The sequence below is a fragment of the Anas platyrhynchos genome, chromosome 15, assembly GCF_047663525.1.
Source record: "Anas platyrhynchos isolate ZD024472 breed Pekin duck chromosome 15, IASCAAS_PekinDuck_T2T, whole genome shotgun sequence".
NCBI lineage: Eukaryota > Metazoa > Chordata > Aves > Anseriformes > Anatidae > Anas > Anas platyrhynchos.
In genome coordinates, this window is record NC_092601.1 from 15,175,025 (window position 1) to 15,201,745 (window position 26,721).

The 26,721-nt window shown below is 41.6% G+C and overlaps 1 protein-coding gene and 1 long non-coding RNA gene across 2 annotated transcripts; one reads left to right on the forward strand and one right to left on the reverse strand.

The window, feature by feature from the left end:
• The first annotated feature begins 411 nt into the window (after positions 1-411).
• Positions 412-17,683, forward strand: EIF3B (eukaryotic translation initiation factor 3 subunit B). The gene is made up of 19 exons (XM_038187037.2): positions 412-1,030; positions 4,093-4,285; positions 5,644-5,763; positions 5,856-5,913; positions 6,460-6,588; positions 7,602-7,759; positions 8,618-8,749; positions 8,844-8,910; positions 9,497-9,543; positions 10,264-10,474; positions 11,036-11,108; positions 11,613-11,735; positions 12,246-12,324; positions 13,352-13,490; positions 14,113-14,238; positions 14,714-14,791; positions 15,256-15,364; positions 15,902-16,020; positions 17,132-17,683. The coding sequence occupies exons 1-18, from the start codon at positions 427-429 to the stop codon at positions 16,003-16,005; spliced, it is 2,550 nt and encodes an 849-aa protein (XP_038042965.1). The 5' UTR covers positions 412-426; the 3' UTR covers positions 16,006-16,020; positions 17,132-17,683.
• Positions 17,684-21,336: 3,653 nt separating this feature from the next.
• Positions 21,337-25,754, reverse strand: LOC110352824 (uncharacterized). The gene is made up of 3 exons (XR_002402464.4): positions 25,584-25,754; positions 25,250-25,454; positions 21,337-23,026 (listed from the first exon to the last, which is right to left on the reverse strand). It is a non-coding gene; the product is annotated as an uncharacterized lncRNA (long non-coding RNA).
• Between the last annotated feature and the right edge of the window lie 967 nt (positions 25,755-26,721).

The window sequence follows — 26,721 nt, forward strand, 5'->3', positions numbered from 1 at the left end:
GGTGTTAAATTGGGGAAAACGGGTGGGTTTCGTCTCGGCGTGCTGCTGATGGCTGCATAAAGTTGGACTGAGAAATGCGCTGAGGTGACAGAAGCGCAGGGAGGGCCTTCATCCGGCCGGCTAACTGCCGCGGCGCCTCCCGCTTCTCCGCGAATGGTTCGGCCGAACCCCACCTCGGTATCCTGCACCGAGCCGCCATGTTGGGCTTAACCACCGCCAAGCGGGGGAAACCACAGCACCATCAAGCTTCAAATAACCCCTTTCCTCTGCCAGCCGAGCACCGAGCTGGCACCCAAACACTCACCATCCATAATAAAAGCCTTATTGTGGCGAAACCATCGTCTCACGGAACCTAGAGCGGATTAAACCCTCCTTTCCCCCCCCCTACACCCCGCGGCAGGTGGTAGGCGCCGGGGCCTGGCGCACATGGCCCTGGCGGCCCCTCCCGCGCTCCCTTTGCCGTGGCGGCGGAGCCGGGAGCGCCCCATGCAGGCCCCGGCGCCCAGCCCCGCGCCGCCCCGCGCCCAGGGGCCGGCCGAGGAGCAGCCCGCAGGGCCGCCGCCCGCCGAGCCGCCGCCTCAGGACGAGAAGGAGGAAGGGGACGAGGAGGGAGGCGAGCCCGAGGCGCCCACAGGGCCTGACGAAGCCCCGCAGGCCGCTGCCGCCACTGAGGAGGCCGCTGAGGAGGCCGCGCCTCAGCCCCCCGAGGCCGCGCCTCAGCCGGGGTCCGGCCGCCAGAGCCCTGACAGGGAGGAGGCCGGGCCCGAGCCCCAGCTTGAGGTAGAGCCCGAGGCCCAGCCGGAGGAGGAGGGGAAGGAGAAGGAGCAGCAGCAGCAGGAGGAGGAGAAGGAGAAGGAGGGGGGGGAGGCTGAGGCCGAGGCCAAGCCCGAGCCTCCCGCCGAGGCCGAGCCGCCGGCAGAGCCCGGAGCGCCTCAGGAGGACAAGGCCGGGGAGGCCGCGCCCGCCGAGCCCGAGGACGAGCTCTCCTTCAGCGACCCCGAGGACTTCGTGGACGACATCAGCGATGAAGGTGGGGGCCGGGGGGAGGCCGCAGCTGGGCCTGAGCCGTGGGCACGGGATGGCAGCGGCCGGCGCCGTCGTGCTGGACGCGGTTAATTAGCGCGGGTTGTTAATTTCCTGCTGAGCTCCGGGTCCGTGGGAGCTCCTCGTGAGGTGGAGGCAGCGAGGGGAGTGCTGTCTGTGTGCCTCCGTTAGTTAAAGACAGCTGCTGTGACCGCGGCTTTAAATTCCTACCCGGCTGCTACGAACCTGGTTCAGTCGGTTTGTGCTTTTTCCATTCATCCTGAATAAAATAAGTAGATAAGCAGCGTGGGTTTGGGGTGAGTTACTGCTCGTCAAGAGCTGGCCTAGGTGCCCTGTGGCCAGAAAATGTGGAAAATATATTGTTAGGAGAAAGCTCAGTCGCAGGACCTTTTAATAGGGTTGGGTATTGGCTCTTTGAAATGGCTAAACCTTGTGTAACTACACAGTTAATTATGCAAATAGCTGTTTCTGGTGTAAGAATTAAAACTGTTTTAGTATTTTTCTCTTTCAGGTAAATCTTTCTCGATGAGCCGTGTCAGTTCTTGAGTCTGTTTTGCCAATGCTTACTCTGACAGAAGCGCTCTCGTAGGAGCTCCTAATAGTTACGTGTATCAGAACTGGGAAAATGTTTCTTAAAGCATGTGATAGTTCCTAAGTCAGCTGGCTCTTCCAACTGGCAGTGGAATACCGGTGATAATTGTGCTTTCTAGTGTTCCAGACCTATGTTTAGCTTGATAAATAAGTAGGAAAGTATCTTAGATTAAGAACATATGTTATTCTTAGTTGTCTGTGCAGCTCTTTGAACACGTGCTTTTGTATCCCAAAGAGACTTTGGCAAAATTGTCTGCAAATACCCAGTTGAGTTCTTTTGTCTAGTGAAGCGTTTGCTCTCTTTGCTTTGTCTACATCTGGGTTTATAATGTTCGTTTCCAGAACCGAGGCATATTTCCTGTCCGCTCCTATTGTATTATTTAGGATTAATCTAGTTAACTCTTCAGCTGTATGAATAATACTGTTAATGGCTGAATTGCAGTGTTTAGGTTTAGTCACTCTTGCTGGTCTGGTTTTCCATCTGTGTGCTGCTTCTTGAGCTTCCTTATTCCTTTTGCCTTACCTTGAGCACTGCACAGGAGAAGCAGCATCGGGCCATCAGTGTCACTGAGCCGAGGTTATCTCAATGCTTATGATAATATTACCTCTTCAAGAACAACTTGGAAGTGAATCAGCTTTAGGATTAGACCATCTCAGATGTTATTTTAACTTCTTTTATTTCCAGAATGGTGTTGGCATAGCGGAACAGCTGGCTCACATTCAAGAGAATGTGTCAGATAATCAACCAGATGCAATGAAGAAGTTTTAGCTCAGAAAATGGCTGTGTGGTCCTTAAAATTCTGCTAGCTGAAGATAGCTGTGTCCCCACCACACCCCTCTCTTCTGGTGGGTGGAAAGAGCTGGCCAAACCAGCTTCCTACCTTTTGAAAGATCCCTTTGTTCATAATTTTGAATTTAAGGTAGAGGAGTTGTACAATGCAGTTATTGGCACTACAGTTCTGATTCATATGCAAGTAGACAATGCCCTATATTGAATCTAACTCTGTCTTCCTTGGTTTGTCTACAGCCTACAAAGCCCTTTGTGAGACATGGTATGAAAAATGACTATTAGTGCTTAAAAAATTTTCTTCTTTGTTTTTTTTTTTTCTTGTAGGCTTCTGTGGAAGTATCCTTCCTGTTCCTTGTGGGATGCATTTCCATTTTATATGCAGGGAAAATCTAAGATAGGGGACTCTAGAATAAGAAATAGATGTACATGTTATTTTGCTGTAATAGCAGTTTTTGAAATGCCTTCTTTCAGTCCTTAGTTCTTGTAAGCACTGCAGGTGTTTCACTGCATGTCCCAGAAATCTTAGGCAAGTGAATACCTAGCCACAGCTTCACGTATTGTTAGGTACCCAGAGACTGGCAAAGTCCTGAAAAAATGTCTGAACTTCCAATTATATTTGCAACACTCATCTGTGCTCCTTTTTTCCTGGGTCTGTAACCCGGAATCTTTGCATTGTGCGCTCTTCACTGACTGCTCGCCTTGTTCTGAAGCGTAAATTCATCTTCAGCCACTCTTGGTTAGTTGTGAGAGACTTCTGTGAACCCTTTTCAAAATGGATAAGAAGTTTCATACATCAGGTTTGTTGGGCAACTTGTTCTGATAGCTGACTCTTTCACAACCTAAAACTGACTTCATTCATAAAACTTCTGCTTCTCTTGTACCAGTGGAAGTGGGGAAGTGTGTGTGTGTAGGGGCTTTAGAGCACACAGTGCAAGGACTGAACAAAGCACCCCACCAGCAAGAACCATTATGGTATGGTAGGAAAGGGTAGTGTAGCTGAAGAATATCCAGGGTATGAAAAGGTGTGTGCTTGCATTCACTTGTTGCGTGCTTAATGTGACTCTACTTGGAACACCTTCATTTTCATGTTTAATTAAAGGTTTTGATGGAGCTTGAGTTCTCAGCCATAATTATAGTGATGCTAAGGCATGCAGAGCTTCCAATGTGGAAGATCATTTTGAATTATGCTAAAACTGGTAGTGTGGAAGGGAGGTGCGTGTTAAATTTATCAACGTCATCAGGTTGTGATCTGGGTAAGTCTACTTGTCAGAGTTCAGGTAGTAAATCCTAGGGTTGTCTGCTCCGTTGGGGGTTTTGAGGGCTTTGTGAGCCAGTTCCAACTCCTGAAACAAGCTACTAGTATGCCTGTTGGTGTCCTCTAGGTAAGGTATTTCTTTAAGGCTTCAAGAGTAACTCGAAATTTGTGAAGAAACTGAGGAATCGTGTCTTTTGACAACAAAGCACTGTTGAAGTGGTCTGTATTCACTTCAGTTGCTTCTCTGATAAAGGCTTCGTTCACCACCCAGATTCTTACGTGATTGTTGAACCATTTTCCTGAATTTGAAGCCTTACTTTTCAGTTCGTGTCACTGTTCTTTTCATCCTTCAGTCTTCCTCTTTCACAGTGTAGACTGGAGCCTCAAATTCTTTTGTGCTTTTTGTTTGCAGAACTACTTGGTGATGTACTGAAAGACCAGCCGCAGGAAGCAGATGGAATTGACTCAGTAATAGTCGTGGATAACGTTCCTCAGGTTGGACCAGACCGACTTGAAAAACTGAAGAATGTCATCCACAAAATATTTTCCAAGTTTGGTAAAATCATCAATGAATTTTACCCAGAAGCAGATGGCAAGACAAAGGGGTAAGTCATGATCACACCTGCTGGAAATAGGTTTGATGTGCTGCTCTGACCGATTTACCCTTGGTTATTAATGTCAGGACTTCATGGTGAATTTTTATGGTGGTCTCTTACCATGGGCATCGTTTTCTACCTTAGCCTGTACAATCTTGACATCTAGTCTGAGCGACAAGCAGAAGTTCCTGAGGGAATGGAGGAGCTTAGTAACTCCTTAAGTTATGGCCTGAGGAGGTTAATTATGGAAACAAAGTTTAGCTGGGTTTGGAAGTCAAATTTCTGTGTGCTACTAAATGAGTTTTTTGGTTAATTTCCTGCTGTAGTTAATAAATAGATTAAAAGTCCATTTTAGTTAAAACCTGGCAGCAGTGGATGTAATGTTTATTGCAGAATGGACTGTCGATATTCTGTTTCTGCCAGTGCTTATGCTAACATTAGTGACTTGAGCTTCCTTAATTCAAGCAGCCCTCCCCAGGGCTGTTTTGCCAACCTCTGATCACTGTTCCAGGTTAATTGCAGCACCTGAAATCGAGAAGAAATCTGACCAGAAATGATTTTGCCCAGAGGGAGGGGGCACAGGAAAGTGTTGTCTGGTTTCTCTCCCTAAAATCCATCTGATACCTAGAAGGTTTTATTAAGTCTTGTTACTGAGGTTGGAGTAGCGTATCTTCCAGTGTTTGAGAGGTATCCATTAAAAAGTGGGATTTCTGGGGTGAGAGATCTTCATTTCTGTAAGGTCAATGTGAGGAGAAAAATCATTCTATCTCTGTGTTCATGTGTTCTTCACCTTTTAGTGCTGCTGCTAGTGCTTGTTTTGAAAAATTGGTATCTAATACTTAGGGGAAAATATCAGAGGCAGTGTCTGGTAGTCTTCAAGATACTCTCAGGTTACTTCAAGATACTAAAAGACTTCCCAAGTCTGCTGGATTATAAATTAGATTGTTTTAGTGGCAAGGAGGAAGCTGAATTATGTTGAAAGTAAATGAAAAGAGCTGTGCTTTGAAGGTCTAAACGAGCAGCTACAGCAAGGCTTGCGATTTCTAAACATGGTCTATCATTCAGCTGTGAAGAGCTGCATATGTGCCTCTTTTTTACTAGCTTTCATTACAGTTTTGTGAACTTGCATTTTTCACCTACTGTAGCCTTTTTACAGAAAGGATATTAGTTAATTCAGATCTGGTCCTTATTGATGAAGTATGCCTGTGGTCAAAGTGGAAATTTTTACAGTAACTGATTAGGGACAAGACGAGAAGTTCCTTTTGTAGATGTTGGGTACTGAATTCCTAATTCATATGTGTTGTGTGGAATTTGTTGTGATTTGATCCTTTTACCAATGAACATATTTTTGTATTCCTGCATTGTAGGTACATCTTCCTGGAGTACATGTCTCCGTCTCATGCAGTGGATGCCGTGAAGAATGCAGATGGATACAAGCTGGATAAGCAGCACACCTTCAGAGTGAACCTTTTCACAGACTTTGATAAGTGAGTGCAGCTATCATGTGGCTATACAGTTATGGGGATTCTAATCAAGAGGGTACCTGCACTAAGTGTAACCAATCAAATTGCTCTTCCAGGTACATGACAATCAGCGATGAGTGGGAAATCCCTGAGAAACAGCCTTTTAAAGATTTGGTAAGGTTGTGTTTTGTTTTTTTAAAGTGATTAATAATAATATACATTAATGATGTTATAAAAGTAGCAGTACTGATCATATACTCCTTTGTTCTCACTGTCGTAAAGTGGCAGGAAGAACTCAAAGGTTGTGTTTAGTAGTTTCACATAGGAACTTAGGGTAAATAATGACTTCGCACAAGTAATTTAAAAATAGAGTTTTGAAAGCATTTTTTTTTAAAGTGTTTGAGGCCAGCCTCTGTTTTTTTACCATTAGCTTTGTAAAACGTCCTGTGGAGAAAGTGAAAGTTTAAAATAATTTGGGCCAGAAGTGTCAAGTATCATCAAACTGCCTTAAAGGTGCAACTTTTTATGATATGTTCTGTTAGTCTCCAGTAACCACTGGTCTGGATTATTTAATATCACTTCAAAAAATTTCTTTGTAATGGTAAGACTCTGAAGTTGCATGCTCTCTGAAGACAGACTTCCACCTGCCAGGTAGATAGTAATTTGGAGAACTTGTCTTCCTAGCCTTTGACTCACTAATGATCTCTTGTTTTTCTTTAGGGGAATCTGCGCTACTGGCTGGAAGATCCTGACTGTAGGGATCAGTATAGCGTGATCTTTGAGTCAGGAGACCGGACCTCCATTTTTTGGAATGATATCAAGGAACCGGTTCAAATTGAGGACAGAGCAGTGAGTGTCCTGGAAGTGCTGTACATTGCACATACACTGTCAGTCTCATTCATTTTATAACATTACAGTTTTCTTGGTTTAAAAAACATCTCTTTTTCCCCCCATTATTGAAATACTTTCTCTTCCTTTGGAAGAGAAGCGGTGAAATTACATCCTTTAAAATTAGACTTAGCTGCTTAGGTGAAACAAATGTGGAGTTTGCTTGTCTGTTTTTCCTTTTCTTTACCTCTTCATGATGCCTGTTAGTTCCATCATCTGTATATTATGAGTGATTCAGAAAGATCTGTGTATGCAAAGTCAGTTTGAGGAATACTATTCATTGGTGCTGAATATGCTCTTAAGCATGCAGCTGCTCATCACTTTTTGCCTTTCTGCTGACTGCAGAGGTGCTGAAGAGGAATAGCTGGTTTGGTAACACCATATAAAAGGGAGAGTTAGCGTGCCTGTGTGCTGTAGCCAAGTTCACTTGCTAAGGAAACTGCAGAAACATTTTCTTTATAACCATTAGGTGGAAGAAGAGTGGCTCTGGGATGGAGGCAGCTTTGCTTATCTCCATGGTTACTGGCTGTGATCTATATGGCTGATACCTCTCTAACTTAGCTGAAGGTCAAGAGCTGTAGTGTTATTAGGAACTTGACTGCTTACTCTTACTTCTGAGAAGGGTGTTTTCTTGCCAGAGCCAAAACGCTACAAAGACCACCACGCCTGTTGGGATGATTCAATTGTCAGTTACCCTACAACACTTGTCACTGTCCCTGCAAAATATTTTTGTGATCAGTAAGATCAAACAGTCTCAAATGAGTTTTCAACCTGAAGAATAAGTACTGTACATTATGTGCATGGAATTTAAATCCACAATTTAACATATGACTAATTCTGAGATCTTCACTGAATAAGTGGATTTGTGAAATGTGATGCTACAAGCCACACGTTAATCATCCCCCTTCAGTAATTCTGAATGAAGCTAAACCTTTCTGTATGCATTTTAAGTTTAACTTTTTTTTTAATTGCAGCGCTGGACAGAAACCTACGTGCGTTGGTCCCCAAAAGGTACCTACCTGGCTACCTTTCACCAGAGGGGCATCGCACTTTGGGGTGGAGAGAAGTTCAAGCAGATTCAAAGGTTTAGTCACCAGGGAGTACAGCTTATTGACTTCTCACCCTGTGAAAGGTATGGTGTATGATGTTGATGTGGGGTAAGGGAACAAAAGCATGAAGTACATGTATTCTGGCTGCTGTGCTTTCAGATTGTGACTGCCCTCATTGGTTCTCTTCTGCCTTTGGAAGTGCTGTTTTTCATACATTTTAGAATGAGTGAAACTCTGCCTGACTTTGTTTTGACTTCAGGAAAGATACTTAACATAATCTGGAATAATTGTTCTATAAAACTGAGCTGATAAAGTATCCTTGAAGTCTTAATTATTTGAGAAAATGGTATTTTCTCTCTTTAGTTGGATAGGATGTCTGTAGTATTAGATTTCTATTTCTTTGAAAAAAAATAAATAGCTGAATAGCATCTTCCAACTCTATAGTACTCAAATTACTTTTTTAAAAAAACTTTCTTTCACATTAAAGAGCTCTTTAGAAAAGGCTACAATAATTTCAGGACTGAGATGCATCTTGTTTGGCTAGTTTTCAAGCAAGACATTTGGATGTGATTAATTATCTTTAAATGGAGATGTCTAGCATACCTGTAGTTCAGGTTGGCAAAGGCTAGTGGATTTATATGTGGTTTGAAACCAATTCTGTTCTCGGGGCAAACCTATATAGTAACTACCAATGTATTTGTTGAATTCTTTTCTCTTGTAATATCAGTATGAGAGAACTTCCACATAAAACTAGAGGCTTTTCAGCTAGAGATGCTAGGGATTACTGCATCTTGAAACTTTTTCCTCATCTCTAAGAATCCCTTTAGGAGAAGTGCTGTGTGCAAGTGCATTTTATTTTAATACTATACAGATGAAAGCGTGCTTGTTAATGATGTGTTAAATGAAATTTCAGAAGTGAAATTGATTTATTTCCTTTATAGATATTTAGTGACCTTCAGCCCTTTGATGGACACGCAGGATGACCCTCAGGCTATTATCATCTGGGATATTCTGACTGGGCAAAAGAAACGAGGATTCCACTGTGAAAACTCAGCTCACTGGCCTATTTTTAAGTAGGTTGCAAAGCAGCATTTGAGATCAAGTAGTCTTAGACATTGTTTAATAAGTAGATAATTCCTATCTAATGTTCTTTTTGTATTTGCTTAGATGGAGTCATGATGGTAAATTCTTTGCTCGAATGACTTCAGATACCCTCAGTATCTATGAAACACCTGTAAGTTCTCGTTTTTTTTTTGTTTGTGTTTTTTAACTTTTTTTTGCACAATGCTTTTTTGCATTACAATGTCAGCATTTCTCATGGTGTCTATTCTAAAATACATGTTTTAATAATGCTCTGTAGAGTTTAAAAGGGAGTAAATTTATTTGCTTCTCTTCTCTTCATCTTTCCTGGGTGAAAAAACTTCAGGTGACCCTGACAGCAAGTTTCACACTGGTTCTAGAAGCCCTAGAGAGCTCAATATACTGCTCAAGAGTCAGTAGGATTAAAGTTATGTGATACCTCTGAGTTCTCAGTAGCTGATGAGTGCCAGAATACCCAGAAGACTTTATACATTGCAGCATAATCTAGTTTGTTCTATGTTTTCATTATAATATAGACTTCTGTACTCATAAAAATCATCACAGAATTAATTTTATTGGTAGTTGTGGTATATGTATGTTCATAGTACAAAATAGGGGAGAAATGATCTCTCAAGACTGTCCACAGTTTCCTAGCTTATGTGCTCTTATAATAATAGTAAAGGGACATGTGTACATGCAAGAATGTTACTAACTTGAAAATTGTCAATTTTCTCTTTTAGTCTATGGGTTTGTTGGACAAAAAAAGCTTGAAAATCAACGGGATAAGGTGAGTAAATTCCTTTGTAAAAAATAAGCACTCTTTTTATCAGAGACTTTGTTGTGATGAGATGAATCTTTATGCTGATTAGAGCAAATGACCTCATGTACTGAAGTGGTCAATCTAGACAAGCTGAAAAAATAGTAAGCTCTCCACTTACTGATGTACAAGGGTGACAGATTCTGTGCTTGGAAATCCCCTTTGTGGCAATGTTTAATCGAGGATCTACCTTAGTATCCTTTTGTACTAAACGAAACAAGAATTCAGCTTGTTAGGGACTATCTTTTAATTTGTGTGCTGGCTTAAAGTAGTGCACTGTACACTGCCTGTTGGCGAGGAACTAGTCTGGTTTTGTGCATGTGTGCACACTAATTCCTGTGGCTTTTTGAGGTACCTTTTGGAAAGCAACAAAAAAAAATAAGCGTACACAGTTGCAAAAGCATTGTCTCCAGTGTAATTTAATAGAGGGGAATTGCTAATTGGTTTAATCATTTTTCTTAGATCTTCTGGGTTTACACAGTAAAAGGGTCACGCTTAGTGATTTTTTTTGCTGTTTTGATAACATTGAACATACTGCAGTTTTAAATGGCAGTTAAAAATAAGTTATATATGTAAACTGTCTTCAGTTGTTCATCTGTATCTACAACACTCAGATACAGAGCTGAAAATGGTTTCTGTTTGTGGTCTAACTACAAATTAAAATGAAAATGTTTAATTTCCTTCCTGTAGAGATTTCTCATGGTCTCCAGGTGGTAACATAATTGCTTTCTGGGTGCCTGAGGACAAAGACATTCCAGCAAGAGTGACCTTAATGCAGCTGCCTGCTAGACAAGAAATCCGTGTGCGGAATCTGTTCAATGTTGTAGACTGTAAACTACACTGGCAGAAGAACGGGGATTACCTGTGTGTGAAGGTAGACAGGACTCCAAAGGGCACACAGGTATGTGGATTCTGCGTTCATAAAACTTGGTTCCATCTCATGCTGATACTCAATTTTCTTATAGTGTTATTTTTCAGTATGAACACTGTAAATTACATGATGGAAAAAAAATAGTTTTGACTTGAGTTTGGATCACGTAGATGCAAACATTACATACATTTGTCTCTCTAGGATTGGTTTTGAATTTAGGCGTAGTTTGGACTTCATTTTTAAAATGAGAGCTAGATGCCTTAGATCTTTTCCTACTTGCTGCTAAAGTTGGTTTTGAGTTCATAGGTCATGCTGCACAATGTATCATGTGTTTATCTGCTTTAATTAAGTTTCTTAACAGTCTGAAAGAAACAGATTGTTGTATACAATTGTTATTATTTATCGGAACAGAACGATTTAGAATGTGTTCAGTAATGAGGCATGCAGTATTTCTCTGCTCGTTAAGGAAAGAAATGTTGACTCAGTTCTCATCCTGAGATCTGACAGGCCATCCTATGCCTGACAGTTTAAAAAACAAATTTTGTTCTACTGCTTCTGTACTGAATAATGAGTTGATCTTGACCTTCACAGGGAGTAGTGACCAACTTTGAAATATTCCGAATGAGAGAGAAACAGGTTCCAGTGGATGTGGTAGAAATGAAAGGTAATTCCAATTATTTACTCACTTCCAATCCTTAACTATTTTATTCAACATTTTTTTTTTTTTGGTAGATGCTTGCATGTTTGTTAAAAGCTCCCATCAACATGTGACATTTGTTGATGACAATTAAGATATTTACACTTCTGATGGTAGCTATACTATTCCTGTTGCTGGGCTGCTTATGTAAAGTCTGGGAAGTAAAAACTTTCATTGCTGTTCATGTTTGTAGCTCAGTTTAAGGGAAAAAAAAAATGACAATACTTGGGGAAAAAAAAAGTCTGAATGTATTCATTCTGTAGCATATCAGAGATTTTGGAGCTGTAGTGTCTGACCAAAAACACTTCCCATAATGTTCTGCATTTGCCTTATCAACCTGTGTTTTAAAAGGTAGTCTTTATGGCTGAGTTGAACTGATAGGTTCCCTCTGCTTAGCATCCCAGTGTTCTTTGATAACTGAAAGCTTTTTGTAATTGACAGAGTTTTGATCCCTCTTTATTTTTGTTACAGAAAGCATCATAGCCTTTGCTTGGGAACCAAACGGAAGCAAGTTTGCTGTGTTGCATGGAGAAACTCCACGGATTTCAGTTTCCTTTTACCATGTTAAAAACAATGGGAAAATAGAACTCATAAGTAAGTGACTAAAAAGCCAGTGAAAGATGTAGATGCCAAGCATTTTGCCTGGCAGTAAACTCAAATTGTGGCTGTTTGTGGTAGATAGTGTGGCATTAGGTGCTATGCATGAATGACATTGCGTTCAAGAAATCTAGGCCTCTGGTGACAGCTAAACTGTTTTCATATTGAATCAGTCCCGGGTCTGGGAGTGACATGTTTACAAGCCAGAATGATTTTGTGGTCTTGGGAGGTTTGTGCAAGGCAATAGCATAGACTTATTTGGCTAACATGTGACAACATTTTTTTTTCCCAGTTGGGTGTTGGGATTTCTGATCCACTCTTCTTTTCTGCTAGCTTTGTATGTTTTAGTGCCACCGGGTTTTGTCTTCAGAAATGTAGAGCTAAGGACTGTTGTGAGGGCTTGCTTGCAGAGTTCAAAAATGTCTTTTGGGGAATGGGTGTAGTAACTGCTTGTAAGCTAACTGATGATACTGGATTGAGATTTTTTCTGGACTTGTTTCTTCCCAGAAACGTTTGACAAACAGCAGGCAAACACGATATTCTGGAGTCCTCAAGGGCAGTTTGTAGTGTTGGCTGGCCTCAGAAGGTGAGCATTGCTCAAGTTACTGGACACACCATTCCTTTTAAAGCATGAAAAAAGACTAGAGTATCTCATCAAGAAGTGTTTGCTATCTATGTGAATGCTTTAATATGAGTTTTTATTACTTAAATAGGCAAAAGAATCTTACTGACTTCAAGTGTTTACTTGTATTGAAGGGGCTTTCTGTGAAAGAATGTTAATTTTGACCTGTGGTAATTTGCCAGTTGGATTCTAATAGGTACTTGACCTTATTAAGGCTTAAAATTACTTAATTAAAACTCTCTCCCAGTTGCCTTGCTATAATTCTGATATGTCTTTTGCAAAATAAAGGAAAACAAGATGCAGTTCCATGGTGTACTTTGTAACTTCTACTTGCTATTTGAGTCACATCAAAAGACAAATGAACTTTTCAATAAAAAAGTGGATATTTAGAAAGACTTCTTAGCTGCTTGTTAAACACTGACTAATCCATGTGGCTCCCGTAATGCATTTGTTGTTGTGAAAGCCTCATGCCTTCTGGTGGGCAATAGTACTCTCACAGTACTCTTATGACAAAGCTCTACTGTAAAAGTTATCAAAAAAAAAGTTCATGTTTGAGCAAGTAAAACTTACTTTAGCCAGACAAATAGTATTTGGCTTTACATGCTTTTAGATAAGCAGTGCTGTTCATCTTAGAAATCCACTTTTAGTTTTGGACTTCACTCCTTAAGTGTCTAAGCATATGATTTTTAAACTTTGGCTGTAATGTGGCTATAATATGTTTTCATTGTGACTTTAGGAACAGATGTAAAATGGGTTAAAGGTCACTGAACATAAAAACAACGGCTGCATTCTTACGTGCATTTTTGGTTTTATTCATCACATTGTTTTCTAGCCACAGGCACGTGTTACTGGTATGAGCCTGTTTCTTGGTCGCTTGCTGAGAAGATTTATTTTAGTGAGGAGCTGTAAAGATGTAGCTTGTGAAATCTGTTTTTAAAAAAAAAATGGGCTATGCTGGCATGTAAAACAATCTCTTGATTTGTCTTTGCAGCATGAACGGTGCCTTAGCATTTGTAGATACATCCGACTGCACCATGATGAATATTGCTGAACACTATACAGCTTCAGATGTGGAATGGGATCCTACAGGCAGATACATTGTGACTTCAGTGTCTTGGTGGAGCCACAAGGTACTCATTCATTCTTCTTTTCCTTCCTATTCCAGAGGTATTGACAAGTGCTATTAGTTAGGAAGAAAAATGCCTGTCACTGGTCATACGACTTGTGCCTGGCACCATAGTTCTATGTTTGTTTCTAAACATCAGTATTTATCTGGGCCATTGGCTTCACTGGTTGTCCAAAGTAAGTTCTGAAAGGGCAGTTTACAAGTCTAAACCAAGTATCCTTTTTCTGAATGTTCGTTGTCTTTACCTGTTCAGAACTTGATCCTCTGTGTGGGAACTTGATTTCCGTGTGGTCCACACAGTATTATGTCTACTTTCATGTGGTTCGGGCCACTGTACTGTAATACTTTTCTGTACAAGCACAGAATGAGTTTTTTAGAATATGTTAGAAGGGCTTGCTTAGTCTTAAACTGTTGTGATCATCCAGAAGATAACTTTATGCAAAGCTTCAGTGAAACAAATGAACTCCATTTTGCTGTGGAATTTAATTTCTGCAGTAAAGACACAAACAAAAGATCATCTCACTTCTGTTGACTAATGATGCTAATTTTATTAAAAACAAAAATTATTTGAGGACCAGAGTAAAGTTAGAGCTTATCTTGACGGAGGCGTTGCACTACTCTTCCAGGTGGACAATGCATATTGGTTATGGACCTTCCAAGGTCGTCTACTTCAGAAAAACAATAAAGACAGGTTTTGTCAGCTTCTGTGGAGACCACGACCAGCTACCTTGCTCAGTGAGGATCAGATAAAGGTAGTGTATTCCACTGATGTGCCTGTTGATGTTGTTTTGGTGTATATGCATGCTAGGTTTACTTTTCTCAAGGATGAGATTTGAACTGTTAGAGAGTTTCGGAATTGCCTTTCTTCCCAAACTTGGGGGGATGGGAAATATTGCCATAGGGGACCTCATTTCTGGGAACAACTGTTAATGTTACCTGTTTTTTAAGTAGTGGCCGGTTGTACTTAAATTTAAGGTACAGCGAGAGGCTATAAAGAACAACAAACCTGAAATTAGCTGTCCAGGCTTCCACAATTGAATATTTATGGAAGTGTTTACATCTTTTTTTAAGCCAGGAAGAACAAATAGAATTACAGTGAAGGGGAATTGCCAAGAAAAGAGATGTTTTCCAAAAATGCAAAACCTGTTCAGGCCTATGAATTCTTGCAGAATATGATGATTGCTTGCTAGTCTGATGTACTAGTTGAAATAATATTCTGTTTTACAGCAAATTAAAAAGGACCTGAAGAAATACTCAAAGATATTCGAGCAGAAGGATCGCCTGAGCCAGTCCAAAGCTTCAAAGGCAAGACAATTTTGGAATATAATACTGTAGATGAAGCTCTTGTAACATGCGTGTTATGTCGTAATGTTCATATGTTAAATTTTTACCTTTTATAACAAACATCTGTGTTCACATTAATCCAGATGTTTAGACTTAATTCCCATATGTAGTTCAGACAGATGCCACTAAGCTCAGGATATTCAGTAATGAATCTGGAGAGTCACTGGTGATACCTCATTAAGCAAAAGGTGGTAAAATTTGGGGGTTCTTAGTGAGTTGCTGTATTAGCCACTCTTTAAATTAAAAAACTTTTTAAAAATAATCAAAACAGCTTTTAGATTACATGTAAAGGTTTTGCTTTTTTTTTTTTAAAGTCAGTAGAAGGTATGTTCATAAGGGGCAAAAAAAAAGTGCCTTGCTAACAAATGCATTCTGTATGGATTTGCTTTATTGTGGGAGCTACCAACCTCTTCTTTCCTCTGTAGGAGCTGGTAGAAAGGAGACGTACAATGATGGAAGAATTCAGAAAGTACCGCAAGATGGCACAAGAGCTGTACATGGAGCAGAGGAATGAGCGTTTAGAGCTTCGAGGAGGTAAGCCATGCACACGGTACTTGTAAAAACTTGATGTTAGATAACTACCACTTCTTGCCAAGCAATAAGTGTTAAAAAAAAAAAAAAAAAAAAAAAAAAAAACCTTACATTATCTCTCTTTATTTCCTGCTAAAGCTTATTATCCCCTGTTCTCTGAAGGTTTTGTCCTTTTTCTCCTGAATCACAATGGATTTTGATTTTGCACAGGACAAAACTCAAATAGTGCTTTCTGTGTTTTATGTAGATTCTGCTTCAAGGCAAGCATTGGCTTTGACCTTAGCATAACTTAGCATGAACCTGTGAAAAGATTCAGGTGTTGTGTATAATCCAAAACAAATCCTCGGGCTCTATAGTGAGAGACAGTAATGCCTTGTTTGTCATTTAATGATATTAACATGTCCTTGTTAATGATTTAAAGCAACAAATAGTTCTTAAGTTCTTATTTTGGTGCTGTTTTAAGGACTGCGTATAGCAAGAGTGTCAAATCCTTCATTTGTTGCCTTGTTTAATATAGTGTTAACACTTTCTCTGTTCCAGGGGTAGACACAGATGAGCTGGACAGCAATGTTGATGACTGGGAAGAGGAGACTGTTGAATTTTTTATCAATGAAGAAATTATTACCCTTGCAGAACCAGAGTAATCTAATAAAACTGTGGTAAGATAGCTTACCTCTCAGTGGAAGGGAACTTTTTCTATTAGCTGCCACTACAGATTCAATAATTTGTTTCAGAAGGTTGTCTGCTCGTTGCGTGGGTGTGTGTGCTGTTCTTGAGTTCGTTTGTTTTCTTTGTGGTTAGAGCAAACAAAAGCATTCTTAAGTGATCAGACTGTGAGATTTACAAGCTGTACTGAGCAGAATATCATCTATGCCCTATCTTTCCGGAGTGATCAAAGCTGTGATAGAGCAAGGGTCAACTTTTAAACACAACACATTGCAAGATCATAAAGTTGTTAGTAGGAGAAGTTGAAGTTAGTATTAGATGGGAATTTTGCTTTTCGTAAGAATGTTATGGTAGTTAATACTGGTCAGGGCTTTAAATACCATGCTAAAGATAAAGCAAGTTGACTATGGGCTGATATAACTCTAAGCAGATGTTTAAATATCCACTTGAAATCTGCTGTCATTTTCTAGAAACGTTGGTTAGAATTTGGGTAGCAGCACTTTCTCACTGTTGCTGCTTGTTGCTGGAGTCTTTATTCAATCCAGTGCTTGTCCCAGTTCTGCTTCATGAATTCATATGGTATAGTTGTGTGTTGAAAACAGGGTAGTTTCAGCAGCTGATGCAGAAGGTTGTCTTCTGAAGAGCTTGAAATTTATGTTCAGAAGGAAATAGTTTGTGAAGGCACTCGTGTAGGACTTAAAAATTGGATTGCATTCCTGCTCTGTCATGTTTAGGACTTTGTGTAAGGAAGTGGAGACTGGAAGCATGCCTTTTGCAGCTGTCACTGTACAGTTCTGTAGTAGTTTCCTGGTATCTAAGGAGCCAAAATGAAAGAGCAGTATACCTCTTGTACCTAAAGAAAAACTAATAGCCTTGATATTTGCAGTTGTATTTAGATCTAGTTTCTAGTTTGTGTCCTGGATGTGGGAGATCTTTTATGGAAGAAGGAGGGAAAGAAGCTATGTAGTTTCTAGACTTAAACAGTTTAAGAGCAGGTGAAACACATGCTTTTGTAGCTTTTTATGAGATAACATCTGTGGTTAAGGTCGAGCTGTTTGTATAAGGCACAGTAACTGACTCATCTCTTTTTTTCCTTTTCCGCAGCACCGCCATATCTTGTGCTAAAAAGAAGTTTGTTCGTTTTCAGAAAGCCTACGTTGGAATTTTTAATCCATATTCTTGCACTCTGGAAGGGTGGATGCATCAGATTTTCTCCATTCTGACACATTGTAGTGCCTTTAAGTCTTGCTGCCTGCTGCAGTGAGATACTGAAAAGGCGCTGCTTTTAAATTTTTTTTAGGGTTCAATTTTCTTTTTAAATCCACTAATTACCAGTATTTACTTCCTGACTCCTGTGCAGTACTTGCCAACTGGCAGTTTTTTGACGACTGTCAGTGAAGTGAAATTCCTCAGTTGACATCTCTTACACAAACCCACACACACAATGTTTCTGTTCCAGGACTCTTTTTATGTCCCAAGTGCATGGACAGGTGTTCACTTTGTTTGGGGAAAAGTCACCAGAACCATTTTTCGTATGATGTGTTTTAGTGTGCTGAAGCAGCACTACAGCGGGCTATATCCTCCTCCTTTCAGATTGTGAAAGGATGTCTCCCTTAAAGAGCTGAATATGGAAATAAAAGCAGACTGATACTAAAACCAGGCTGGCTCTGCGTTGTTTGTAGGGAATCTTTCCCTGAATGATCAAGCATACCCAGATTAATGCAAATGTTTGCCCTATTCACTTTATAGTTGTTTTGGATTGTTTTTTCCCCAAAGTTCCTGTTCTTGTATAATGCTGAAGTTTTGCTTTTTTTTTTTTCTTTGCTTTTATGATGGTACAACTCATTAATTGGACAGATTAACCTGTTAACTAGTGAAGTGACTGGAAAATAAGTGCATTTCTTAAAGCCATTTGCAAACTCAAATGAGCTTAGGGAGCTCCTGGATTAGTTTCACTTACTAGTGACCACTGCAAACCTTCTGAGAAGGTCTGTATATGTTTGCCTTATTCTCACTGTTACACATGTAACTTCATTTCTAAAGACCTCTTCCTTCAGAGGGGAAAAGTGTACTTAAAGCTGGTGGTGCAACTTCTGTATATTCATACCTATACATAGAAATTCTTTTCTGCATATTGACAGAGATTGCTGGCCTGCTGCTTTCCCTTTGAGGGGCAGAGTTTAAAAGGAGGAATTCACCTGTCTCCCTTCAAGGGCCTGGCCAGTAATTGCTAATACAAGCCCTCTTGATTTGCTTTTATTAAAACCTGAGCTTACTTGCATAGCAGTTTCTATGATGGTTCCAAAGTGGAAGGCAGGGAGTCTTCTGGCAAAGGGTACCCCCACTCAGCTGGCAGCAACCAAGGGACATTAGCATTTTTACCACTCACTTTCACCTTAGGTGAACTTACTGTGATAGCAAATGCTCAGGTCCTTCAGTTCACTCCCATGTTCCCTTCCCAGGAAGGCTCTTGAAAATTATTGTTCCATAATGATGGTATTAATTCAAAGCTTCCATAGGTCACTTCTAAAACAGCAGATGTTTTTCACCGGAGCCTGTATTAGCTTCCAGTTTCTGCATTTGTTCCTTCATAATCAATATGTACATTATGATGATAAAAGTTAGGTCTGCAGTGCTTACCAAGCTCATCCCTCAACTGGACTGGAACAAATATTTGCTTTCTGCCAAAACAGTGCAGAAGTTCCAGCACATCCATTTTTCGGTAATGGCTTGAACTTCTGTAGTACTAACGATCTTAATTACCCTTGAGTTGTGAAGAGCTGTCTTAACTGTTTTCTAAGTTATGAACTGAAAGGTGTTTTTTTTTCCTCCATGCAATGGAGTTTTAATAAGCTACTGTGTTTTATTCCTGGCTGTTTTCAAAGTAAGGAAATAAAATGCCTGTGTTAAATGAATTAAGTCCTAATGTGCTTCTCTGAAGCGTGGATCATCAGTGAGCAAGTAATTAGAATAAAGCTTGATGCTCTGGAAGTTGACAAGATGTTCTTACCAGTAATTAAGGCCTCTTACCTGTAACACTGGTATTTCTGACACTGTTCACTTCAACTTCTGTGTCTTTTCTGTGGTGTTTCTTACTTCAGGTGTTTACCACAAACAGACTACTTATGAAATTGCTTTATGGGTATATATTTGGCAAGGTTATATTATATGGGTATATATTTGGTATATATATTTTGCTGCTTTGTTCAGCACATCTCTCAGTAACAGCAGGAGCAGTAGTAGGGAGGAAGGATCCTGTTGGATTGAATCCATGCTGGGATATAGCTTCAAGTGCTCCATGCTGCTGCCTTTCAGCCTGCAGTCCTTGGCCTTTGTGAGTTTTTCTGAAGGATGATTAAGAGAAGCAGGTTTGTAAATAACGTGCTTCAAGAGGGTTTGTGGAGGGCTTCCACCAGCAGGTGTACCTCTGCCTGCAAGGGCCTACGATTAGGGAAAGGGAGAGAAGATGACAAAAATTTGAGCATTGAGTAGGATAGTGCTTCCTTGTGTTTGCTGAAGCATTTTCTCAAGTATTCTTAGTGATTGTTTTTTAAACAGCAAGACTATAACTGGAGCAGTTAATATAATCCTGGTCTAATCTGTACATCTACAGTCTTTACTATGAATTTGTAATAAACATTCTCATGACCTTTTAACTATCTGCAGTCCTTAATGCAAACTTCACAGAGCAAGCTTTGTTCACTTTCTACACCAAGTTTTGATTTCTTAAATTTGAATATTTTTTTAAATAAAACCTTACTGTAACTCTTACGAGCTTTGAATTTTATTGCCAAATAAATAATGAAGACAAAGTGATCCTGTTGTGTTTCTTAAATAAATTTTTGAAATAAATCCTTCTCGAACAGGGTTTTTCAAAGTGTCCCCATCTCCTTGGGATGTGTTTGAGTGGTGTATTGATTAGGCAGCCAAGAACAGCTGGGGTTGTAGTCCTGCTGGAGTCTATTGACATTCTCAGTCCTCGGCATCTCTCTGTTGACCAGGGTAAGAGGAATGCTTTGAAAATTAATGCTTTTCCAAGTTTCAGCCTTCAATCCTCTGTCTCTCTTTTACTGAAGCACTGCTTTTACATCATGCTGAAACACAACCGGGGTGCACACACAAACCTCTGCTCAAAGCAGAATCTCTCTTAAAATAAAGTCAATAATATCCACAATACCTTTCATTCCTTTCTAATGCAGGAAAAAGCCTTAGTCCTTGGTGTGACCCCTCTTCCATATGCTGTTGCTTTCGGTCTGTTTTCTTACCCTTAGGGCCTGGGGTTGCCAAATACAGTGATTAACGGGACTGTTCCAGAGGTTAAAGCTGTCCAAGAGAGACTTTTGTCATCCCCTGCTCCACCACACTTGGGATTGTGGTGTGCAAAATACTATTTTCTAATGCTCTGAAGTGAAAGGAAAGTTTGGCCCACAGGAGTTGGGTGCATGAGTGTGTTTAAGGAGATGAAGTTAATTGTTGCATTCTTCTGAATATCAAAAGCAATGGAAATCCGGGTGGTGCACCCTGTACTCAGAACCTTGTGCTGGAAATGTCATTTTGCTGCCACTTGAACTACTCCAAAACGTCCACCCCAGTGCTTTAGAGTTGGAGCTGCTCCCTAAAACCCTCATTACATTGACAGGTAGCTTGACTTGTTATTACGGAAATAAATTCGGTTCCTATAGAAACCTGTTGCATGTGACTGGCGGGGCCATAAAACGAGTCTGTTTAAATAACTGTGCACCCTCCTGATAAGGCTCCGTTTACGTACATGCATTACGTGGTGTTGTCAGCACCAGCCATCCTTTCAGGAGCTGCTTATTTTACGAAGGGGGAAAGAGCCACAGAAAGGTGGAAATAATTTTTCAAGTCTGTAATTAGCTGAGACTCCCAGGGCAGCTTTTAGGTGGGTTTTGCGTGGGTGGTCTTCTCTGGTGCCCCTCTGCCAGGCCCGAAGGCTCGGAACCAGCGACCGTGCAACTCGTGGGCTGCTGTGACGTGAGCCGGGGTCAGAACAGCACCACGCTCCTGACCCGTCGAGTTGTGGCATTAGTTAATTGCTGGTAGTTAATTGCTACTTGCAATCACTCCAGATTGTGTGCAAGCAGTTCTCAGGGAACACCACGGGCCTGCACAGATCCAGGCCGACCCGCTCTGAACTGCTTGACAGGCTCATTGTGAACGCTGCCTGGGTTTAAATGAAATGGGCACTTAGCAAAGTGCAATTCCCTTTCTTTGTCATGGGTAACTTTAATCAGTGTTTCGGGAGCACAGGGTAAATACGCAGGCCTGCTCGGCTCTGCTGCTGGTGGTGCCGTGACCTCTGAAGGCTGCTGGCAGCAGCACCGACACGGCTGAGTTCGTGCTACCATGTCCAGCAGCGTGAGTCCTGCTGTGCTGGGGCAGAAACGGGGAATGAGGAGGAAGAATTTGTCAAGGTAGGAGTGTGAATCATGGGAGAATCAACTGGCTTAAGCCTCTGTGAGCTCTCCAGGCCCTGAGCTTGAGGCCTGAAGACCCACCAGTTGAACATATGCAGCAAGAGGCAGTCACTGTTGGCAGTAGGTGGCCCTTCACATTCATCCCATCCACCAAGCTGAGGTAGAGGAGGGAGCTGCCCTCATCGCCCACAGCCTGGGCGAGCTGGGGGGCTGTGGCTGTGCCCCCTTACGGAGTGGGAGATGGCCTCGCAGGACCCCAGGCCTGTGTGGACCACGATGAGGTTGTGTGGGAGCCAGAAGGGCCAAACACTTTCAGACCCCCCAAAACTCCCGGCCTTACTGTGACACCGATACCGCTCTTCGTGCTCATCGTGCTTCCTTTCACCAGTTCTGCTCCTTCCACCTCTTGCTCTCATTTTAGGAGGCACAGATAGCAGGAGGTCCAGATCTACTTTTTTTTTTTTTTACATCGCCACATCTATTTACACATTTTTATTGTGCCCTTTTTATTCGCCTTCTTTTCCAATGTAAATCTCGTTATTTTCTATCTAACTTCATCTGATCTTTCTCTGAACCCTTTCTGAGTACATGCTAATTTTGTAATAAGTCTACACAATATTCAAATGATAGCAGCTCAGAAGCAAAGAGCAGGAATCTCTCTTTCCTCCTTATGGATTATCTTACAAATGTAATTTTTGTTTAGCACCTTACTGGAGAAATGCCTTTTGTTTTTTTCCTCAGCAGTCATTAACCTCACAAGGACATCAGCTTTATTTTTATACAGCTTATTCAGACTCATACCATCTGCCTTGAGATCTATTTTCTCTAATAGGAATCTGGGAATGAAATGTGAATTATGTTAGTCTGAGTAAATTTCATCCATGAAAATGAGTTTCTCTTAATAATACAAATAATTGTATTATGAAAGCAAATTAATTGACTGGGCATTTGAAGTACTTAGATTTCTTGCCGTGTTTTGGATTACATCGCATTCTCTGCTATTTTTACTCCCAGCATAACTTATTTAGAGCTGCTTCTATCTGCTTATTGATCCTAAATCAAAACTGACTCTGTTGTCTTATGTTTTAATGCTTCTGTGCAGCAGCAGCAGATCTATGCTTTTAGAGCGGTGCTGGCTAGATGAGGTGCTAACCCCAGATTGCTGCCTAAGCCTCACAAAAACAGACCTTCAAGGAGCTGGCAGAGAGGGACTTTTGCACGTGTGCATGCTGCAAGCAAAATTTGGATGTAGAATCATTAAGGTTGGGAAAGGCCTTCGAGATCATCTGGTCCAAGCATCACCAATGTCACCCACTAAACCATGTCCCTACACACCAGGTCCAGCCTTTACATTGCAAAGGCTGAATCAAAGGTGTCAGAAAGTGTTACGGACCGAGTTTCTGAAGGAAACAGGCTGGGAGCGTTCTCCAGGGACTTCTCTTGGTGCCACGCTGGCATGTGCACGAGGCTGTGCCAGCCCTCCTTGTGCAGGCAGCGGCTGCTGAGCATGGACCTGGGCTTCCCTCAGTGCCTGCTCTTGGATTTCTTCAGTTCTTAAGGACTAGTGAAAACAAAAGAGGAACAAATATGGTTCTGGCAGCTGAAAACTTGCAGATCAAAACTAGAGATACCTGCTAGGAAATGCAAATAAATAGAGCTCGATCAAAGTCTTGGCATTTCTTATGGGCGTTTGTCCTACAGCCTTGACTCTTTGCCATAGCTGGCACACCAAAGCAGTAATTCTGAACAAGCAGTAGTCAGTCTATGCTCTAATTGCTTATCTAATGATCTATTTACCTGAGGGCACGCTGTTCTGGAGGACAAGTCACAGGGTTCTCTGTCCCTTCCCTTGAGGCCTGAACATCTCCTGGGCCATATCGGTGGAGGAGAAAGAATGCCCTTCTATGCTGTAATTACGTGCTATGATATTTATGTGCCAAAGTAGATCCTAGGGGGGCTGTAGAGAAACAGAACCAGTTCTGTAACCTGGTGCAACTCTTCTCCCCCCTTTGTTTTTCCCTGAATGAGAGCCACAAACATGACATCTTGGTCCTTCAGCAGCGCAAAAGTTTCTATCAGCCCATCTGCAGGAGAGGTTTGGAAGGTGGCGTCAGGCACATTTATTCCCAAATAATTGAATTCTGTCACAGTTCCTCTGTCCAAATCCTGGCTGAAAATGGAGAAAAGAGGTCCCGTGCCCCCCTGCCTGCATGGGGTTTAGTTGGATGTAATGTCACTGCAGCCACCACACATACCAATGCCAGTGACTCACTGCACCAGGGACTTTTCAGCAGCTCATTTTCCAAACCACAGAGGCTGTGAACTCAGTTGCAGAACAAAGCTTCTCATCCCCAGCATTCTGCATGTAAGCGTTTTCTATGTAAACCTGTAGTGCCACATTCCTTTTATTAAGAGATGCCATGGTGATATGGTGATGGTGCTGTAGGAAATCCAGGTAGGTTAACTAAACCCAAACATAAAAGTTCTTATTCTGACTTAATTTTTTAACAGAGAATTGCCCTGATGAATCCAACAAACATCCTGATGACACTGGTCTAATTGATCCTGGGAAAAAACATTTGTATTTGATATGGTTTTTGAACACAAAGCAATCCAGTTAACATCCTCCTCCACTATTTTTTTTTACCCAAAGGCTTAATGTTCACATTGTTTTCTCTCCTTAGATGAATGCTTTTGGCAGGTGAGTAAGAACTGAACATCCCAACAAGGAAAAAAAAGCACAGGGAGATTCACAGTACTCATTCTGCCTCTCCCTCCCGTGCTGGGACTGCCCCAGTGCAGGGCACATGAGCAGGGATAAAGAGCTTGGTCTGAGGTCTCCAGCCAGCAAGGTCACTGCCACGCTGTTCAGCTCTCTTGCTCACGCTCTTCTTTCTCGTGCCTCTTGTTTTACAGGCTGAGGCACTGAGTGGTAGCGCCCTGACCGAGCTGTGCGTTGCAGCCAGCTGTAAGGTGCAGCGTGAGGGTTTAATCAGCACCTGCATTTTGTGATCACCATAGCGTGACTGCAGCCTTATGTATCACAAACAATTCAGATTCCATTTTCTTTCACATGAACCTCCAGCGTAGCACCCTTCCACGCTACCCAAGGCATGTTTTTGGAGGCCCACTGGCACTTCTCAATAGAAAGGAGAAGGTCAAGGAGTGAATTTACTCCCTTCTTCAGCACTCATTAAAAATAAACTAAGCATTCCATGTTCACAGTCCAAGAAAACAAATATAAACACCTCTATTTTAGTAAGCTCTTGCATCTTGCTTGTGTTTAGAAAATTCAATAAACCTCTGTGCTTTTCTGCTTATTTTGATGTGTCAGTATTCAAATTGTTCACAAATTGTTCCAAAGCCCAGGAATTTTGTAAAACTTACTGAGAAAATCATGGGGAATGCAATTAGGTATAGATTATTTGGACAGCTGTAGTGCCTGACTGTAAGTTTATGCTTTTTTGAAAGATTTAGGAAGAATTATGTGTCCGTGACCAAAAGCCTGATAAGAGGAGTCATTTCTGGCTACAGTGCAACCATTTCTCTTTATATGGTCTAACAGGTGAAGTCCTTCCTGTAGCTGCACTGCTCCAGGTGAATAAAATACATCTGGACAAACCAAAGGGAGTTATATTGCTAATTAACTGCTTACTGCAGGGACAAGATTGAGGCATTAAAATGCTGTTCTCATGGGGAAGTGTGGATCTTCCTTAAATGCTAAAGCTTTCCTAAGTCTGAAGAGTCGCTTAATTAGGATGGAATCAGTGGAGACAAATCTTACCATTAACAAGGAAGAGGAGACGAGGGTGTCTGAGCAGCCCAAGTATCAGGGTCAGAAAGGACAGCCAGGTATTCCTAGAGCTCAGCAGCTTTTGGTGAGACGAAGCTGGATTCACTGGCATGCTCTGTGGCATCCTCAGCCCTGGAGAAACCAGCACTCCGTGCTCCTCTGTTGCTTTAGAGCAGTGGTTGGCAGCTCAAGCAGCCTAAAAATAAATAAAAGTCTTGGCATGTTTTTTTATTATTATTATTACTATTAACATCAATTATTAATACCAATTTAACATTAGCACTACAAATAAATTAACATATTTTATTAGGTGAACAAGTATTACTTGGAAAAACGTAACCCAGCTTTTGAGTGCAGCCTTTTTCAGGTCTGAGAAAGCAGCATCACGTTTCACAGCTGAGTTCAGTTAGGGAGCAGCTGGGCCCTCTGAGAGAAAACGTGCCGGGTACCAGCAGAACAGACGGATGCTGGCGGGTGGAAAATAAAGCAGCTGGCTCCTAGGGGAGGGAGGAAACACTGGAGCTCAGAGAGGTGATTTGAGGGAGAGATTTTAAGTAACCAGTATTTCTGTTGAGACCAGGACTTTTGGTGTGGTGCAGCTATGCATTTTAATGTTGGAAATCATCTTTAGAAGAGATTGAAGAGCTATCCTTTAAGAACTGAGAGACTGGAGCTGGGTCACCTTTTGCAGGAGAAGGGCTTACTCTTACCTGCAGCTCTGTGCCTTGGTATAGGGTTTAATCCTGTGCTTTCAGGTTGGCTTTGCTGGAGACATTGCTTTGACATCTAAATCTTGACCCAGGCGATGCTGCACGTGTTCTCCAAGAGCAGGGCCACCACTGTGAAATGTGTACATTGTCCTTCTGTCCCCCTTCCCTTCCCACCCTCCAACCAGACCCAGAACAAGGGCAAAGGAGTGAAAGAAGGAGCCCACATCAACCACTTGCTGCTGGCTCTGGGCAACTGCATTGAGGCCTTGAGTGGGAAGGGGGGAGCTGCACCCAGTTTGTCGATTTTCAAGACTGCAAACTCGTGGTTGTTGAAGGTATCGTACACCGTGGGTCAACGAGGAGCTTGGTGTGCTTGTTGCTGGTATTACTGCCCAAATCAGTTCTCAAGAGATGGTCCCTGAATGTCTCCATGTGCTGTCTTTATCTGGCTTGGAGCACTCCTTTGGGGTTTCGAGTGGGCTTTGCTGCACAGGTGAGCAGTTATTTCTATAACCTTACAGCCTTTGAGTGTTTCATCTCTTCTGTAAGGTTTGGCTGAAATTGGCCAATAAATTTGGGTGTTATTGGGGCAGGAGGAAGAGTGACTGAGAGTGATGGTGCTGTCATAAGTCATCTATCCCTTAGGAAATCAGAAAGGTCGCGGGCACACTTCTTGCTACACTGGTTATTTTATGGATCCTTTACAATTTTGTTTACGAACCTTTCCTCAAGGCTCGGTGCTGAGCTACCCCT